This window comes from Amblyomma maculatum, chromosome 11 (assembly GCF_055883805.1).
Source record: "Amblyomma maculatum isolate TAMU_Amacu chromosome 11, ASM5588380v1, whole genome shotgun sequence".
Taxonomy (NCBI): Eukaryota; Metazoa; Arthropoda; class Arachnida; order Ixodida; family Ixodidae; genus Amblyomma; species Amblyomma maculatum.
The window spans coordinates 78,938,048-78,957,049 of NC_139354.1; the positions used below are offsets into that span (position 1 = coordinate 78,938,048).

Genomic DNA, 19,002 nt, shown 5'->3' on the forward strand with positions numbered 1-19,002 from the left:
TGCACAGGGCTAAGGTTATCTTCGCGGTGAATCTGTTACTTGGAATGCTTCGGGGTCACTCACCTATCGAAGCATTCCAAGTAACAGATCCAAGTAGCCCAGTCTGGCCCGCTTGTTCTCAGTGCTATCATCTGCTCGGGATCAGTGCGGCAGCGTGACCCACCTGTATTTCACCGGCACGGACGACACCGACGTAGAGGACTGGCAGACTACATACTAGCATGTGAGTGCTTACAGAGGTGGGATTACCACGTTAAGCTCAACAACGTCATCTTCTATTTAAGTGATGTCGCCAGCTTGTGGTTCCGAAACCACGAAGCTGACATTTAAACCTAGGCAACACTCAAAACTAGCTTCACGGAGGTTTTCGACCGCCCCGCTGTTCGGAAACTTCGCGCTAAGCAACGGTTGGCTTTTCGCATCCAGCAGCCAGGTGAACATTTAACAAGCTACATTGAGGCTGTTGTCAACCTGTGTAAACGTCGTGATCCATCTATGACTGAAGCACAGAAGATCAAGCATGTCCTCAAAGGAATTGCTTGGGACGCATTCCACATGCTCGCCGCCAAATCCCACCCAAACCGTTTCTGACGTCATTTCTTCGCGCCAGAGCTATGATGAGCTCCGCAAAAAGCGTCTCATGACGCGCCGTGCCATTTCCTCGGATGAAACACTATATCGACACTGGATCTTCCCGGTGCTCCTCAGTATCACCAGGTGCTTCTTCAGCAAATACAAGAGTTTTTGCGGGAAGAGGTGGCTTGATAGTTGTTCTGGTATTACAATATTACGATATATATATGTATATACATATATATACATATATATACATATATATGGCGCCCGTGTGCTGTGCGATGTCAGTGCACGTTAAAGAACCCCAGGTGGTCGAAATTTCCGGAGTCCTCCACTACGGCGTCTCTCATAGCCTGAGTTGCTTTGGGACGTTAAACCCCACAAACCAACCAACCATATTTATTGTATAAATGTATGTGTGTATGTATGTATGTATGTATGTATGTATGTATGTATGTATGTATGTATGTATGTATGTATGTATGTATGTATGTATGTATGTATGTATGTATGTATGTATGTATGTATGTATGTATGTATGTATGTATGTATGTATGTATGTATGTATGTATGTATGTATGTATGTATGTATGTATGTATGTATGTATGTATGTATGTATGTATGTATGTGTTACTAGAGTCCGGGTTTCGAGAGATGCTAACAGCGTTACCGAACACACGAATGTTCTTGAAGGCGTCCAGGTCGTTGCTTGATCGTCAACTAGTAAGGCAAGAGTCTGGCACCTGCGCTGCCTACCTCAACTGAGGAAATGCCTGAACGTGCAAAGCAGACCTAACAATTGATGCAGCTCCGTCGTACGCTCCTGCAGACTCGATACTAACCCAAAACTAAAGTATCTTCTCCTAGACGAGTTGCACCGCTGGAGGTGGAGTAAACGCAGCCGAGGTGCATGTGATTATGACTTGTATTGGCGCGCTGGAGAGGGACGGACAGGGGTGAACTGGCAAGGTTTCACGCAGGCAATGCACTAGATGGCTTTGCTGGTACTGGAGATAGGAGGTTGTCAGCCAGGTCACACACTCCCTCGACCATTTCAGTCGTTTTCAGATAGCCATATGTGCTCGCAATAGAAAGTGAACCGTCTACAAGCAAGGCATCAGTTTGTAGGCCTCGCGAATGCTTCGCCTCTGAAGAGGCACAGCGACGGCATCGAAAAGCACTATTACAAAAGTCTAATAAGCCGATGTGAGATAGGCATCGTTTAGGGATGGGACATCATTGGAGCGTCCCATTGCTATCTGCACTTGCCCTCCATGAATAAAGTATTGAGCAAAAGACCCTGCACTGTAAAGTTTATTAGCCGCGCCACATGTAAATTTCCCAGATTGGTTCATTCACAGTGGAAGCAGCGTTGAAGGTCTGGCGGTTCCTGGCTAGACTTGACACACACTTTTGTGTGAGATGGTGGGATTGCTCCAGCCTGCTTTAAAGTTCAGAATTAAGCTTGGTGCCCAGAAAAATTATGTGTGTAGTGGGCGAGTTCGAACACCGTGTTGACGTAAGAACCATATTTTAAATTATAGTCATTGGTTCACCAAAAAATGTCACTCGTGTTAGGTTGTTCTTTGAAGACACGCGTTTACGGGGAATCATTGTTGTGAACAACTGTTATTATCCGATGGTACAGCGCTCTTTCGCATTTCCAGCTATCGCTATCAGTGAATAGGCAAAACACCGCTAGTTTGCTTTGTTTCACTGCAGCAGACGACACCGCAGGTACTCTGCTGGGAAACTAACCATAATGCACTAAATCAGGCACACGACAGGGCAGAATGGGCAGACTACCTACTGACGCTGCAGGATACGACGCACTGGCAATGCAGCTACATTTGGCCGCCGGACCGCAACGACGCCACATGGTGGCCGCCGGCACAGCAGAGAGCTACCTCAGAGAGTAATGCCTGAGCGTCATGAGCAGTAATGTATTGAATGACTACATTGATACTAATGGCAGCATATTGTGCATTATATAAAAACGCAAACGCAACGCAGCAAGGGCATCAAGTCCTGACTTTCAACACAATTTGAAATTTGAAATTTTATTCCCCAACAAAAAAGATGCTGCGAGGAGGACAGGAAAAAGTTGTGTGAACAGCTTGAAAAGCCCTGACCCCCTAGCACACGGGGTAGTACAGAAGCATGCGGCAAGAGAACACAGTCAGATATGAGATCGCTTAAAAAAAGTAAGAATAAAACAGGCAAGAAGAACAAGAAAATCTAATGACAACATTATTCAAACAATAAACGCAGCTCTTTTGGTGATATATCTGATATGTCAATGTTAGCATCTTTTATCATGTGATTCAGAAGTGTAGGCAATTTAAATTTTTACATTTGATTTCCATAATTGGTTCTGCAATTTGGAACATACCACACCTCAGGATGGCGCACATTATAAGCAGAGATGTTTTTCTCTAGCCATGCTATAGTGTAGTGATGGCATCATTATTTTTTATTAAACTCAGTTTATATAAGCGGCATAGTCTGTGATCGTTCATCGATGTACCTTGTATAATGTGGTACTTCTTAAATAGGCCTGCTGTGTGGAAGCGATATGGAAATTTACAGACCAGATGTAAAGCCCTTTTCTGCAAAACAGTGAGTTTGCTAATATTTCCGACTGTTGTTGCCCATACATAAAACACATAGTTTAATAAAGAGGAAAATAAAAAATTATATATGAGCACATTAACATGTATAGGAAAATTGTAGCAGTAACGGCGCATAATGCCAGCTGTTTTAGATAGCTTACCAACAATATAGTTTACATGATCATCCCAGGTCATGTTTTCTGAGCAATACACGCCCAGTGATTTAAAGCACTTTACCACTTCAATTTCAGTTTATTTATGAAAATGGAAGTTCGCTCGACATGTGTTTGTCGGGGGTGAAATAAAATAGCCTTCGTTTTATTAATGTTTAGCTTTAGGCAGTTAATTTGAGCCCAGGCAATAATCTCGGACAACGTTTTATTCACTCGGATACCTAGATCAATACACAATTTGCCTGCAAAGAATAAACTTGTGTTGTCAGCATAGCTATGTAATATGACGTTGCATCAACGCGAACTATCTGGTTAATATACAGTATGAAAAGAAATGGCCCGGGATGCTTCCCTGCGGGACACCTGTTTTAATTGACTTTATTGTGGAGTGTTTTCCTTCAATGGCGACAAATTGAGTACGATATTGTAAGTAAGACGTAATTAATTGATGCGAAATGCCGCTTATGCTATGGTGTTCGATATTTTGAAGGAGAATTTTATGATTAATGAGATCAAAGGCTTTGGAAAATACCAGGAACAATCCAAGTACCATATTTTTACATTCAAAGTTTTCGAGAATGAACTGCTCTTGGGCCAGCAGTGCGAGTTCCGTAGACTGTTCCTGCGGAAGCCAAACTGAGCAGATGTTATTAAGTTGTAGCGTTCAGTGAAAGAGGTGAGGCGTTTAAAAATTATTTTCTCTAAACTTTTGGAGAACACAAGTAAAACGCACAACTAACAACTGCACAACTAACAAATAAAAGAAATGTATATGTAGCTGTGTGCACATTTCTGCCTATAGTTGTTCCATTTTCAATAACTTGAATCTTGGCGCATTGCGGTTGTGAAAAACACAAAAACGTTGAGGCGCAAGTGCATGTATTCGTCACAACGTCTTTAGCGGGGTTACTTTGATTTCATTCATGTGAAATCTCTAGAGGCCACGTTCCTGTCTGACGCGAGTAGGCTTTGAATAAGCTTGAAATGTCCAAATTGTCAAAGGGTCACCCTTACTGCATTGCTTTTAGCCTCACAAGATGAAGAGAAAATGTGCAATTTTCAATACACAACTCAAATTCCAAAAGCCACAGGTCATTAATGAACCTCGCAAAAAATACTTCCAATAATACTTACACTGATACATCTTCGCAAACACTGCATCATACTCTACGATTGTTCCAGGAGTCTTTCGACTAATTGCGCAAACGCAAATTTTATTGCGTTTGCGCAATTACCCCAATTAAAAAAACGCCAGCAAAAACTTTGATCTCATGTTTCGGTACTTAAAGAATTTCTTTTACATAATAAAATATTTTAGTCTTCTTGCGGTACCGCCGGTAGGTATTTGCATAAATTATTAGAATCACATAAGATATTACCTAATTAAAGTCAGACTGTCTTGCTTCACTCTTACGGAAATTTAAGTGTGTAATGTGGATTCATATATATATATATATATATATATTATTTTATGTAAATGCCTTTAATAAATAAATAATATATAATACATATAACCGACTATGCGCGAATATAAATGGTGCAACTTAACCATCATTTTCCATTCCGCTAAGCTTTTTTTGCGTAGGCACAAAGAATTACTGCTGGTAAACCTGGAGCGGAAAAGGTAAGCAATTTAATCTTTTTTGGTTCAGTGCTTATTTGAACTAGGTTTATGATGCTTTGTGGTTAGTTCTAAACTATTTTCTTGTCAAGTTTACTCGCCTCGTTTTTTGTTGTTTAGTCACTTGCTTTGTTGTCTTATTCGGCTTGGTTTGCAGGGTGAGCTATGCCACTGAAACGGAAAGTTGGTTATGTACGGGTAAAATGATTTTGTCAATATAAATCAGCTTGCCGGACAGTCTATGCCATTTCACGCGACTGCCTTAATGACCCGTTGAAATCTACTTGCTGTTATTTTCTAATGCAAGAACTCCAAACAGGTGGCCTCTGTGAGGATTCGAGTGATATTAAAAAGCTTTCCTTGCAGAATGTAATTTGCAAATAATGTTTAAAATGTGCTCTTGGCGACCGCCAGAAATGATTTCGGCGACACGTTCCCGCTCGCAAACCTCTCCAATCAAGTCATTGGGGCTTGCTGGTCGTGCCCGATCATGAGACGCGTCCAACGTACGCCGACTGAAACAGGCCAGTTGATTGCTTTTTTTTACCACATGCTTGCGCTAGCAGATTTCGAGGAGGAGCGTCATTTTGTATGGCTCGCTTTTTCGGTGCTAATAAAGATTCAAAACATTTTTTTTGGTGCGGAGAGAATAGATGTGATATTTATTGATTGTCTGCGTTTTCTAAGTTTAGTAAAATATTTTTGCCGACGGCCCCCATCCGGACGTTGGCCTTATTTAGGCCGTTGTCCGCCAATAGCTGGCCAACTTGCGTCTCAACTTCGCTGTTGCCATCAGCCTGCCTACTGCAGCGGACGTTCGCGCAGTTTATCCTGGCTGTCCTCCTTATGACACCGACATTCGCACAGTTTATCCAGGCAGACCTGCTTATGTCGAACCACGTCGACATAATCCAGACGACTGGCGCACTTCCGATAACAGGCGAATTTGATTTGCTTGCTCCTGTGTCGGCCATATCACCAGTTATTGCCAAAACGAACGGTTCTAAGCAAAAACGTCATGCCTTCAACCCTCGTCTATCTACGATGACCGCTCCCGTCCATTCTTGCTTCATCACAACCCTTCAAGCACTGCCGTGGATACCGAGCGCTCCCACAAAACCTGAACGCCTTGCCCACATCGCTTCGGTCCCATTCGCCACAGCGCCGTCAAAGTTAACCTCCAAGTCTCTATGGCCGCTCCCCGACGGAAAACTAAGTGCTGCAGCGTCTAGAGATGATGCTACAATAGGTAAAATCATCTGAAATCGTCGCCTAGCTTATCGTGCGTGCTGCAAAACGCTCAACGTAATCGTCGATAGAATAGCATTGGACCCCACATTGATACCGGTCCGAGAGTTTCTGTAATGAGTCCTGAACTGCGCTGCAAAATGCGAAAAGTGCTGACCCCTGCCCCTACACAGGTTGTTCATGTCGCAGATATGGCGCTACGAGAAATGGTCGTTGGCTTGTGCTCCTGGTCACACCACTGCCCGCTTCTTCTTCCTCGTCCGTAATATTAGCTTTTCATTGTCCCTTTTAGAACAATCTGCGTTGACGTTTTATAGTCGCCATTGTGAGCAAACAAAAATGAACAACTCATCCCCGGTGGTTGCCGGTATACGACATGAAGGAGAAGTGATTGGTCATCGTGTTTTCTGGCGTCACCACACGAGATGACGCGACCGAATTTGGAGATGCTACAGATTTGTTTCCCACTATTGAGGTGAGACGGTGAGACCAAATTTCAGCTTTTTAGGTGACGTGAATGTGGTGTCAGAACAGCTACTCTAAGGCCACGCAGACAGCTTGATTCGGCTTGCTTCATCAGTGACGCATGCTCGCCTAAATAATAGGCTAATTGTCGAATGCAAGGTAATGAGTATAGGTGGGTAATTAGAAGACACAGTTTAAAGACTACTACTTTATGGACATCGAAACGTTGTTCCACGCTTTAGGAAACAAAGATCCTCACCCTGAGCCAGAAAATGGGAGCCGTTAACACAGTCATGCAATGGCATGAGAGGTGGAGCGGGCGAAAAATTTATTACTACTGAAGGATATTGGTTTATTATATAGACAGCAGTAACCATCCTTGCAAAGCTTGATTCACAGAAACCAAACCCTCAGAGCACCCACTGAGGATGCATTTTTTCTCACCTTTGAAGAGCGCACCAAATGTGTCTGCAACAAACCTTTGCCATCAAGAAAACAATTCCACCTTAAGGACTGCATATAAAATACCAAACGACAGAGGCTACAAGATTTCTACGGCTGTGAAATACAAAACCTCTCATTAGATTACAGCGAAACATTGACTGGTAGATATTCGTTGAAGGGCGATGATCGTGCACCCAGACATTGTTTATGATTGCTGCCTGCGGAAATCAACATAGGAAGAATTAATAGCTCTTCTTAGCGACACCGAATTTGTGAGTAATAAAAGGGCCATTCAAAGAAGCTAAGAGAGTATTATCTTTAACACGTGTAAAGTACTGAAGGGATCTACGGACCAAATTAGCCTATATTCCATCTAGGGGCCTTTGAAGCAGGAATATAAAGGGGTACAGTGTGGAAAAGTTATATTTACAAACAATTCAAGATCTATTTATCTACTCTTCGATAAACTTCATCCACATAGAATAAAAATCTGCAGTGGTTGGAAACAAGTTTCTGGCTTCACCTCAGTAAGGAGATATTTTTGTATAATAAACATAATTCGCAAAATCTTCTTAATAAGCTCTAAATTATCCTAGTCCTCAGTTAGCTACACCAATTTATTGATGCCAAATTGGAAAGCTCATCAGCCGTACTATGTTTTTCGGAACGCACTTCTCCGCTTGCCTTCCCTTGAAATCCATTTTGTTGCACATAGCGACCACCTGTTGTTCTCTTTTCACATTATATGTTCTGCCCATGCCCATTTCTTTTTCTTGATTTGGAATAGTGTCACTAATTTGAGTGGGCTCTCTGACCCACTCTCCTCGCTTTCTGATGGTTAACGCTACACCCAACTACAGTGCTCCCCATTCTTCTAGAGCACCATGAAATAACGAAATACCTGGAGATCATTTTGGATGAAACTCACGGAAACAAAAAATGTCTGTTCCGCGTTCGTGCCATAGCATCTCTAAAATATACATAACAAAATCAAAACGCACGCCTTACAGCACCAAGTAAAAATAACATTGATTGTTTAAATAGACAAGCATATCAGGCAAAGAAAAATGGATAGCTTGTTTGTACGTGTTATTGCGCATAATCATATCCTGCTGGCAACGTACAGTAGACTCTCACGCTAACTTATGAGACACTGTTGCGTTGAGCTATTTCAGTAGCGTCGCGGTGACCACCACTAATATAGATTCTTGCGCTAGTTGGGTATGCTGTTATTTAATGATGTCGAGGTAACATAGTAGGCGGCTGGCGGGTGCAAGGCAGTCGGCTACAGTGTGCTGTCAACAGATGAACTCAAATGGCTTGAAAGCTTCTGCTCTGCTGGAAGAGTATCAGCTCTTTCACAGTTATCTTGTATCGAGTCGTAAAATCTCAGGTAACAACTGTATCATTAATTGCACCAGGGCAACATTTATCATGCCGTAAAAAAAATTATTGCAGGTGTGAGAAATCAGTTAACAAAAAAACTTATCTCAGCAAACTTTTAATTTCTGTACAAGTGAATATTTCCTGGTATTTTTGAAATTCAAGCTTACGGCAGTTGAAAACAATATATTTTTGTCTTGTGCCTAATCCCTCCGATTTCCAAACCGAATTGGCTGTGTGACAAACCCAAATTACCATTTGCAAACCGAAATGCCGAACTACGTGTCTCAACATTGTGACACTCTTTTACCATGTATAGGCATTACATTTTTACTTTATTTGAACTATTTGTTATTTCTATACAAATACTCCAGCACAGCTGTGTACACTAGCTGAACGCATGAATTTGAGAGCAGGTTCGCTTTGTGTAGCATAAACGAAAGTAAATAGCACATCTACGGCCTTCATATGATGTGTCATAGAGTATACATGGGGGAAGACAGTAGAACATATCTCCAGAATAATCTGGAAAACTAAATTGCGCGCCAAAAAGTCGGCATGCAAGAAAAGGAACAAGTTGAAAGAATTAAACACTTCCTTATAGCTATTTCGCATGCAAGTGAACGCGGTCGCCATTTCTGCGGTTACGTCGCAAAAAAGGTATTCCGAGTGTTTGCAGCAACTCAGGCTGGAAGAACCACGAGGTCTCACTACTTTGAAGTATTTTGGCCTATTGATGCCGGTTGTGGAGAAATTTGCTAACTTGCCTGTGAACTAAACAGGTTACTGACTTCTGCATTAGAAGAGGTAGCGCTTGTTATTCCTCTCATATACGAACAGTAGATCACCAACGTACAGAACTGATGGCTGATGACAGGGTAAAAGTTTTCAGTTTTGAGGAATAGTATTGATTGTGATATTATTTTTAGTAAAATAATAAATATTTGAATATAATAATGAATAATATTAGTATTAATAAATAATATTAAATACGAGAGATGAAGTTCTCACCACTTGGTCAGCGCTGATTTACGTATGACGTCAAGCTCTAAATTTCGCAGAGTTGCTATAAAAAGATTTTCTCAGCTTTTCGTCTCAAAATCTCTTCGTGTCGAACAAAAACCCACTGGTGCATATAATACATTAATTTCTAAACAATTAACAACGTAAACGACGAAAGGAAGGTGTTACACATAATGTCTTGCAGGACGGGTTTATGAGGCACACTAGAGCTTTCGCTACAAGCCAAAGATGGCTTTTGCTTCTGCAGACTAGGAACAGCCTCGTGTATACTGAGTTGAATCGTGCGACCTTAAATCTTGCTGGAGGATGCACAGAAGACACGGGGAAGCGCTCGTCAACTGAACGAAAACTAAGTTTTGAATTACAGAAGGAGCGAGTGGCGAAAGACATGGCACACACATAATTGCTCTGTCTAAAACATAACTACTCGAGAAGCGCAGCAAAGGACGGCCTCGACGTTTCGGCAATCAAGTGCATTTCCTTTTTTCTCCAGCCCCGCAGGCAACGACAAACAAGCCCGATCTCGGGTCGGGAGCAGAAGCAGAGGCATGGGTCCCGACGCCCCGTTAACTTTCCCAACCAGGTACCTAAGGGCCCCTCAAGCCACGCACACATGTTGAGGAAACTCGTGTACGCAAGGGGAGGAGAGATAGGAGCAAAGAGACAACGAACACACAGTGCGCTGTGAGCACCATGCTGATCCGAAATTCACTAAACCATTATCTTCCCCACCGAACTCCAATGAAAAAAAAAACGTATATAGACTGTTAGATGAAGCTCGAAACGCCAACATAAGTGTCTGTCTTGCAACTGGGGGCCCAGCGGAAAGCATCAGCCCTCCCGGAAAATGACGAGGCGTCGACAAACAAGAACAATGCTTAATACTGCATCACGTAGGAACGGCCTCAGAAGCAGGCCTGAATAGAGAACTGACGCGCTCAAAAAGCTGGTGTCTAGGCGTCGTCCCCCTCAGCGGAAGCAGCCGCTGCTTTTTAAACACTTCCCAGTTTAGAGGGAAAGGGGTAAGAATTGATGTTAAATCAAGGTTTACTGACTTAGTCACGGCGGCGTGGAGGAACCTCCTACTACCGGTTGATGAAACGCTGTCTCCATAGAGCACTGGGCTTGGCCAGCTTTTTCACACACAGGCACGCACACGAATAACGACACGTGTAGTTTGAATATTTCGCAATAAACTGACGGGAGGGAGCGTCGGGCATCCGAATGTGCGGCGCTGGAATGGCTGAAATGCCCATTGCTTGGTGTGATGGTCTTGCGTCAGCTGCACTTCGCTGCGGCCGCGTCGGCGCTCGTAGGTGACGGTCGCGGATCATAACAGATTGCCCGCCCAAGGAAGGAGATACCGAAAGGCAGGGAACTGCATCCGGTGTCCAGGAGGAGGAGAAGGAAGATGAGGAGGAAAGGCAGGGAGGTTAAGCGGTAAAAATCGATTTGCTGTACTGCACAGGCGGAAAGGGGTAAGTGGATATAAACGTTGTGGGTAATATAGGAATGGGTGAAGTCAGTACTGTCACATCACAGACATGTCACATCACATCACTTCACATTCATATCACTTAAAATAACAAAAAAAAGTATAGCCTTTCGATCAGTCCTGTGCTTTTCTTAAAGCGGAGCAGTGCCTGGGAGGCCTTCACAGCAGACGATCACGCACAGTACGTACGAAGGAAGACTGCTGGTTGACTGGCGTCAAGGAAAGCAAGGAGGCGGACGACGCGAGGTAGCGGCATCATCGCGACAATCCCTCGGTGTCCAGATGCATTGTCGCGGATGATGCGGCTACGTGGCGTCTTCTGAGTCACTGCTTTATTTGACCCAAGTCAGAAGTCAGCCAGAAGTCTTCCTTCGTACGTACTGGTTCCTAAAGCACTGTGCAAAATAGCTTCCGGCGAGATTTTAGTCGTAGCTAGAAGCATTGCATTTACGCTAAAAACTCAATCGGTCAGACAGCAGGCACTACACAAACTCCACGAAGTTATACCAGCCTCTTTCTCATTTATATAGCCCCCTATCTTTGAACACTAGGCAAAGATATAACAATGTGTTCAAAACCCCGTGTCTGGATGAAAACGCCAACAAGAGACAACTTTGAGACATATTATCGCGTTAGGAGCTCCGAATTATGCCATCGCCATTGCCCTTCAGACTCCCCTTCTTTGAAGGTTAACGCAAATTTGAAGGTTAATCCTTAACAGTTTAGAAAATTTGTGAAAACAAATTTCAGAAAAAACGCCACTTTTCCTTAGTTTACCAGTTAGCATGAAAAACTTGCGTGGTGGGTATGAGAATTCTTGCTGTCTGAATTCCTATTTTAAGATTGTTTTTTCCGAGACATGCACTGGTGAACTGCCTAAATACAAGAGATATTCTACCAGAATATGCCTATGGTTACTATATATAGAGATGTTCTCAAGCTACTTTTCAATTTTAACAACAAATTATCGATGCGGTCCTGATGGTATTCAATCGCTGGTATTAAAATCCTGCTCACAAGAAATTGTGCTTGTTTAATACCTGTGGTTGATAAATCAATAAATACTATTTCATTACCAGCAGGGTGAAAGATAGCCCATGTCTTTCCTATTCATAAATCCTGTAAGTTTTCTTGAAGAAACAGGCCTCTTTCTCTAACATGCGTATGTTGCAAAACAAAGGAATACATTAAATACAGGGCTGTGATGAAACACCTTCAAAGAAATAATTTCTTTTCGGATACTCTACGCGGATTCAGGCCTCGCTTGTCACGTACAAATCAACTGGTAGAGCCCTCCCATCACCTCTTTTACTCTTTTGACCTTATATTTTAGGTAGACTGCAGATATTTGCATTTCCGGAAAGCTTTTGACACCGTTCCTTATCCCTTGCTGTTATTCAAATTATCTTGTCTCAGTATACACCCCAGAATAGTGTATTGCATTATAAATAACTTGTCTGGACTAACAAAGCATGTTTTAGGAACTGAACTAAATCAATACATCTCACTGTAATCGCCGGCGTGCCCCAAGGCTCTATTTTGGGCCTTTGCTATTTTGAGTCTTTTTAAATGACATTGCCCAAAATTTACAATGCAAAATGAGGTTTTGCCCTGATGATTGTTGCATATAGACGAATGTACGAGATGATTTTAGTGTTAGCAGTTCGCAGAATGATCTCAACAAAACTTATGCTTGGTGCACTAAGTGAGGCATGTCTTTGAACAGTGCTAAATATCAATTTGTGTCATTCACCCTTGAACACTTTGTTGTGAGATCAGTCTAATATTTCGACAGACCACTACTTGAAAATGCCCAACATTACAAGTATCTCGGGGTATATTGTTCAGAATATTTAATATCGAACAGACATTTTCAATACTTAACCTAAAGTCATCTCATGTGCTAAACCTTATTAGACCTAAGTTTTATAATGCCCCCAGAAGGTAAAAGAGCTGCTTTACATAGGAAATGTTCTTCCGGTACTAGATTGCTTTCCTTAACCTCGCCGACGGTTGGCTTCTTTCCCTCATGTATTGTAACGAGCACCCTCATTTCCTCTTAATTTATCTGCCTGGCGCGGTATGGGTCACTCAAAGCACTAAACGTATAGAAAATGTTGAACGCGTACAAACCTTTGCAGCAAGAGTTGTTTCCGGCAATTATAACTTCAGTAGCGATATTACGTTACAGATAGCCTTATCATACTAGCACACCGCCGATGACCCGCAAAATTAGAACGTTCATTTTCGGATTTACTCTGGTGCCAGAGGCATAAATAAAAACTTGTACATTTTCTCTCCACGCTTCATCTCTAAACGATGTGATCCCGAGCTGAAAGTTTTGGAAATGCGCTGTTGCACTGGTGCCTACTGCATCTCCATTCCTCGTTCGAGAGAAAGGTAGCCTTATGGCCTTTCCCCTCATAATCTATACTCTTGTGCAAAATGCGCATGATAGACAATCACCCCACCGATCTCACCCGTATCCGCTCAGAATCCCTTTGCGGTCGGCTGTATATTTAGGACTGGGCTGTAGGTTATTTAGGCACATATCTGGAAGTGGTTTAGTGTGTCGGCATACTCTCATAACTTTACCTTTGACAATGAGCAGTTGTATGAGCCAATCGTTTCACCGAAACTAGATCTAGGAATGACCGCTGTTAGAAGGTTAACATCATCGGGAGATTTTATTTACTGAAAAACCACGGAATCGTTAGAAAACAGGCGAGTGTTACACGTCTTTGGAATCGAGATAGTTAATGTATATGAGAAGGAATAGCCGACCATTGACTGAGCCTTGAGGCACGCCGGAATAAACATTACTTAACTATGAATAATAACTTTGACCTAAAGAAATTGTGCTGGATAAGCAAGGAAGTATTCGATTCATTTCAGATCGCATTGATCAATGTTCAACTTATATGCCTTGTCGAAAGCATTATATATATATTGTTACGATACGGCAAGCCGATGAAAACAGGAGAACAGAGGACAGAGAGATGGTCGATGACAGTGAGATGACGTTTAATGAAAATGTTGCCGGGCCTGGCACGAGCGCTCCTGTCCGCGCCACTGCCCGCTTTTTCTTCCTTGATGTCGTAAATGTAAATGCAAATGTAAGCAACACTCTAATGCTTTGTCTAAAATATGGTGAAACATGTTAGTGAAACAGCCAAGTTGAGTCTCGCATCAATATTAGTTTTGGAGACCACGCTAGGCCTGTGTTATGAAGGAATAGACTGAAGAAAATGACCGTTTCTGAAAATTACCTGTGCCGAAGATGTACTAACACGAGAGATGGGAATATCATACGCATGTCAGGGTCTAACTACTGATCTGTGAAATCGTATCCTAGTAACCTTGTTAGTAAAAGACTATGCTACGAAAACAGGGTATGGGTAACATTAAGAGATAGGAAGCGTGCAGAGTGGGTCATAAAAATTACTGAAGTTAGTGACAGAAGTGCGACGAGAGGATAACTGATGGTTGCTTACGGTAACGGATTCCGAGGGAAGGAAAACGGGCAGGGGAACATTTTTTAGGATTCTTGATATGGGGGGGGGGGGGGGTTGAGAAGCTTTGACACCACAGGATTTGTTCCTGGATAGAACCGTTTAAGAGCAATATTTGCTAAGGAATAAAGGATGAACTTCAGTTAATCATACAGGTATGTTACTTTGCGCAGCTGCAATTTTACGTGGACACGATAATAACATCGTTTTGGAATGTATTCAAAGTGCGTCCTGGGATAGAAAGTAGTTATATTTATCAGTAGCCGGCATCCGCGATTGACCAAATGCAAGACAGAGCTCTGATTCTGGATTTCAATAAAAGCTACGCTTACATTCGTTCCCTCATCAAACTGCTAGCTACAGTGCTGTGTACTAACGTACCCTGCTTAGGTGAATAAGAAGCACACTGGTTGCCAAGAGGACATCTTTGCTGCTATAAAGTGATCTATCCGTGCGAGCAGCTCCCGCATGCCATTTTACGTACCATTCCTGAAGATAATGGTACGTAGAGAAGACAAGTACATGTTAAGATAATGGAATGGACATGGGCAGGACATGTAGTGCGAAGGGAGGATAACCGATGGTCGCTTCGGCTAACAATTTGGATTCTAATGGATGGAAAGCGTAGCTGAGGCGACAGAAAGTTAGGTGGGCGGATGATGTTAAGAAACTCGCAGGGGTCAAGTAGAGGCAGCTAGAACATGGCCGTGTTACTTAGAAGACTATGGGAGAGGCCTTCACCCTACTCTGTGGGTATATTCAGGCAGATGATAACGACAATGATAATAATAATAGACGTAAATCGTTAGATATGTATATGGCTTTCTGACGTTCACGGCAGCTGTAGGTGGTGGAAATATGTCCTTATATATTATGTGTGTATTTCAATAAAAGAATGAGTTGCCAATTTGTACATTGTCCTGTCTCCTGTCTTGTGTTCGTCTACTTTGCGCTTAAGTTTTATTTCGTAATTTCCACGTGTTTTTATTTCCACGCAGTCCGACATGATCGTCGCATACTTGATGCCAGTTCTGGCGTGAACGGTTAATGACGTACAATTTCCTTCTCAACGCCTACAATGCACAAGTTGAGCGTCCTTAGGTTCAGAAACCTTCACCTCTAAGGCACGTCACAGGCCTTTGAAATCATAGAAGTGTATGTTTTGAAATTTTCCTATCACTGCAATGTTGCAGCGTTATCTCAAGTGGAAATTCACCTGCGAAACAAGAGTGAGCGAAGGATCGCGTTTTAACCGCGCGTTATCACTGTTGGTGTCTTTAGAAAAAACGTTTGCCTACCGTTTTATTGAAACTACCAGTGCAGCCGGCAAACAAATTATGTTTTTTTAGTATAATGATTGTTGCGTTCTCTTTCTCATTCCTCATCCTGCGAAAACGGCGCAGTGAAAACGGTATGCAGCACTGGAGAATACCCAGAAGAGGTATGTCCGGATATAAAAAAAAGACCATGCACAAAAGGAAAAGAGCTGTGCGCTTGCAAAGAAGGCAAAATTAGGGAGCCAGGAACCATGCATTGTGTCGATCTAGGTCAATGCTGTGCAGGAAGATACTGAGCATATAAGAAACACTGTCCATCGTGTTTCTCAACTGCAAATGAATAACCTGCAGAGTGATCTGACAATAAAAAAATGCCAATGTTTCCAATTTTATCGTCGTTAGTTCCAGATGATATTGCTCTTCATCTTACGTGTGCTAAAATAGGTGGTAAACATGCTGGCTGATGAATGCGCGTCTGGCACTTAAGTATTTTATAGCGTATATTGTAATGTGGTAATTCCAGTCAAGAACAATTTGCATGCGCTATTACCACTTTGCGTGCAGTGAGCAGACAATCATTTACTCTGTTTTTAACAATCGCATCATCACGACGATGTATCTAGTCATGACTGATTACTTCACTTGGTGGTTTTCGCAAATAAGAATGGGACGCCGCCCGGTGTCTGATCCAGGCGCCCGTGATGCACCTTTCATCTGCGGCTTCTCGAACGCCGCACCACATAACACACAGTAGCTGACCCAGTAAAGCACGAATCCGTGGCCTTGAATTGGTTTAGGGAAAGTAAAGGACCAGTAGCTGTCACTTTCCCGCCGACGACAACCAATATTAATTTCAAGTCTAGAAGTACAATCAGGGATAACTTAAAGTTCAATAACACGGAAAATTGAGCTAGTTGGTACATATTTTTAAGGAATAACAGCGCGGAGACGAAGGACAAGGAAGAAGCGCAGGTGTTGTCTTCTTCCTTGTCCTTCGTCTCCGCGCTGTTATTCCTTAAAAAAGGGATAACTTAGTCGAATCAAAAGCAAACAACACCGCTTTGTCATCCGTCTTATATATGAGTGTAGTCTGAGAGAGACAGAGATAGAGAGAGAGATGAATACCATTTATTCGCACCTGTCAAGAATGACGGAGGGGGGGGGGGGGAGAGAAGGCTTTAGCCTAAACCGCCATGCATTGCCCTAACCGTCAGCTGGAATGTCTTGGGAATCGGCGGCGGCCAGGGCGAGACGGATGACTGCGTTGCTCTTTTGCTTAGTGAATGAGTATTAAGGTCGCCCAGACTTTTACCTTTCTATTCAGATCGCTATAGGAATGGCAGTTCCAGACTATGTTCGCTGGATCTGTTATGCTATTGCAGTGATTACAGCTAAGACTAAAATCTTGCGGATGTCTTCTAGTGCACAATTGAGGGTTTGGAAACACACCGGTTTGCAATTTCCTCCACACCATTTCTTCTATTTTGCAGAGCTGTTTATCCGCTGCTCGGTAGGCTTTACGACCGACTATGTAGTGAGAAATAATTTGAGCGTTCGGAGTTCGTCACCAGAAGGGAATGGTTCTTCTCGTGGAGGCAGCGCTTCAACAGCGACTGTCCAGAGAGTAAGCCGTCGGGCGGTCGCTTGCGTCTTATCGTTCCCTTCAAGGCCCTGATGAGCTGGAGACCAGATCGGTGCGATTTTCTCTGCTGGTACTGGAGCTGTGAGAAGTTTGGCGGCTTTAGCAATGATTCTGCCCATATCATAATTCCGAGTGGCTATGTTAGAATCACTATCACTCTTGTACCGTAATGTGTTACTGCCTGAGCAATGGCAACTACTTCTCTCTCAGTTGAACTTGTGTTTTTAATTTCGTAGTACGAAACCAGGTCTCCACTCCTTCGAACGACTAGCGGTGTGTTTGCTGCCCTGCAATCGTATTCGGCACCGTCCGTGTAGAGCACATTAGGTCTACCTTCTAATATTACTTGTAGGGCCACAGCCCTATCTTGGCATCTACCTTTGTGAAATACCGAACGCATGTTCTTTGACCGCGGTGAAATTTTGAGTATACCCCTAGTTTCTCTATGCACGTTATCCGAACATTCCGAAGGTCTGAACACAAGGCGCTAAATGATTGTTCCTCACGTTTTGCTTCTTAAAGGTCTTTGATGCTGCGACACCGTGGCGGCTTCTTTGAGCTCATTTAGAGGGTTGGAGGCACCCAGTCATAGAAGCTTTACATTCTAAGTGTTTGGAGGACGATCTAGTGCGGTTTTGATCCCTTTTCTGACTATGATTTCAATTTTAGGTTTTTCTGCTTTCTTCAGTTTGAGATATGGGCAACGTATAGCCCACCGCTAATGTCAAAATCCTGTACCAATCTAAGAAAATTGGCTTCCATCCCCACATGCTTGGTAGAGATGCGTTTGAGTAGCCGGTACGTCTGGCTGGTACTCGCTTAAAGTCTAAATATTTATATTGTAGGTATCATTTGCTTGTATGCGCAGTGCTAACACTGTAATACTTTCTACGGTAGAAATGGCGTTGCCCATTGACTCTTTAAATAGTATCAGAGGAGTCTTCTCCTTTTTTGATGTGACAGATAAAGAGCCTCTGATTTTTGTACAGAACGTTTTAATGCAATTAGCTTGTGATATATCACTATGGCATCTATGACCATCTGCAGTGTGCTTTCAATTCGTCCATCACTACCCCATTCACCTATTGCGTCAAATCTTCCGGATATAAAGTGTGACACAGGTTTGTGATTCCATCGAGCTGCCCTGGTAGCCCAGTGATTGCTAGACTAAAGAATGTCGGTGTCATTTGCATTTGACTTATGACTTTCCACCAATACTGGCGGCTACAGTCCGACTGGAGAGGAAGCCCCTTGTGTAGTTATATGTCTTGACGCCAACATTTAGCGCATTAAGGTTCTCAAGTAAGGCTACGTGTTTAACATTATCAAATGCTTTGGCGACGTTTAGTACACTCTTAATCAGGTTTCACATAGCAAGTGGAACATTTAAAAATGTTCCGCTTAATACTGGAACCTATGTGGAACCAGATCAGGAGTGTACCAAAACGACCCTAATACCAACAGTACTTTATCAATGATCTGCTCCTTAAGCTGTAACATGACATCGCATGCCGATAGGTTTGATCTGCA

At 42.8% G+C, this 19,002-nt stretch overlaps 1 protein-coding gene and 1 long non-coding RNA gene across 5 annotated transcripts in view; one reads left to right on the forward strand and one right to left on the reverse strand.

Annotated features, from left to right (window-relative positions):
- LOC146174230 (uncharacterized) overlaps positions 1 to 4,575 on the reverse strand; it is a 62,178-nt gene extending 57,603 nt beyond the window's left edge. Inside the window, exon 1 of the long non-coding RNA XR_014701929.1 lies at positions 4,497 to 4,575. This is a non-coding gene — a long non-coding RNA (uncharacterized LOC146174230). The remainder of the gene's footprint in view (positions 1 to 4,496) is intronic.
- A 273-nt stretch (positions 4,576 to 4,848) lies between these two features.
- LOC146174232 (uncharacterized) overlaps positions 4,849 to 19,002 on the forward strand; it is a 65,446-nt gene continuing 51,292 nt past the window's right edge. Inside the window, exons 1-2 of one of the 4 annotated variants that reach the window (XM_084584739.1) lie at positions 4,849 to 4,986; positions 10,040 to 10,129. In XM_084584739.1, the coding sequence (XP_084440865.1) occupies positions 4,883 to 4,986; positions 10,040 to 10,129 (194 nt within the window). In that variant the 5' untranslated portion in view covers positions 4,849 to 4,882. Of the gene's footprint in view, positions 4,987 to 5,397; positions 5,508 to 10,039; positions 10,130 to 19,002 lie in introns of all 4 variants that reach the window. The other 3 variants (XR_014702214.1, XR_014702212.1, XR_014702213.1) reach the window with 3 other exon arrangements.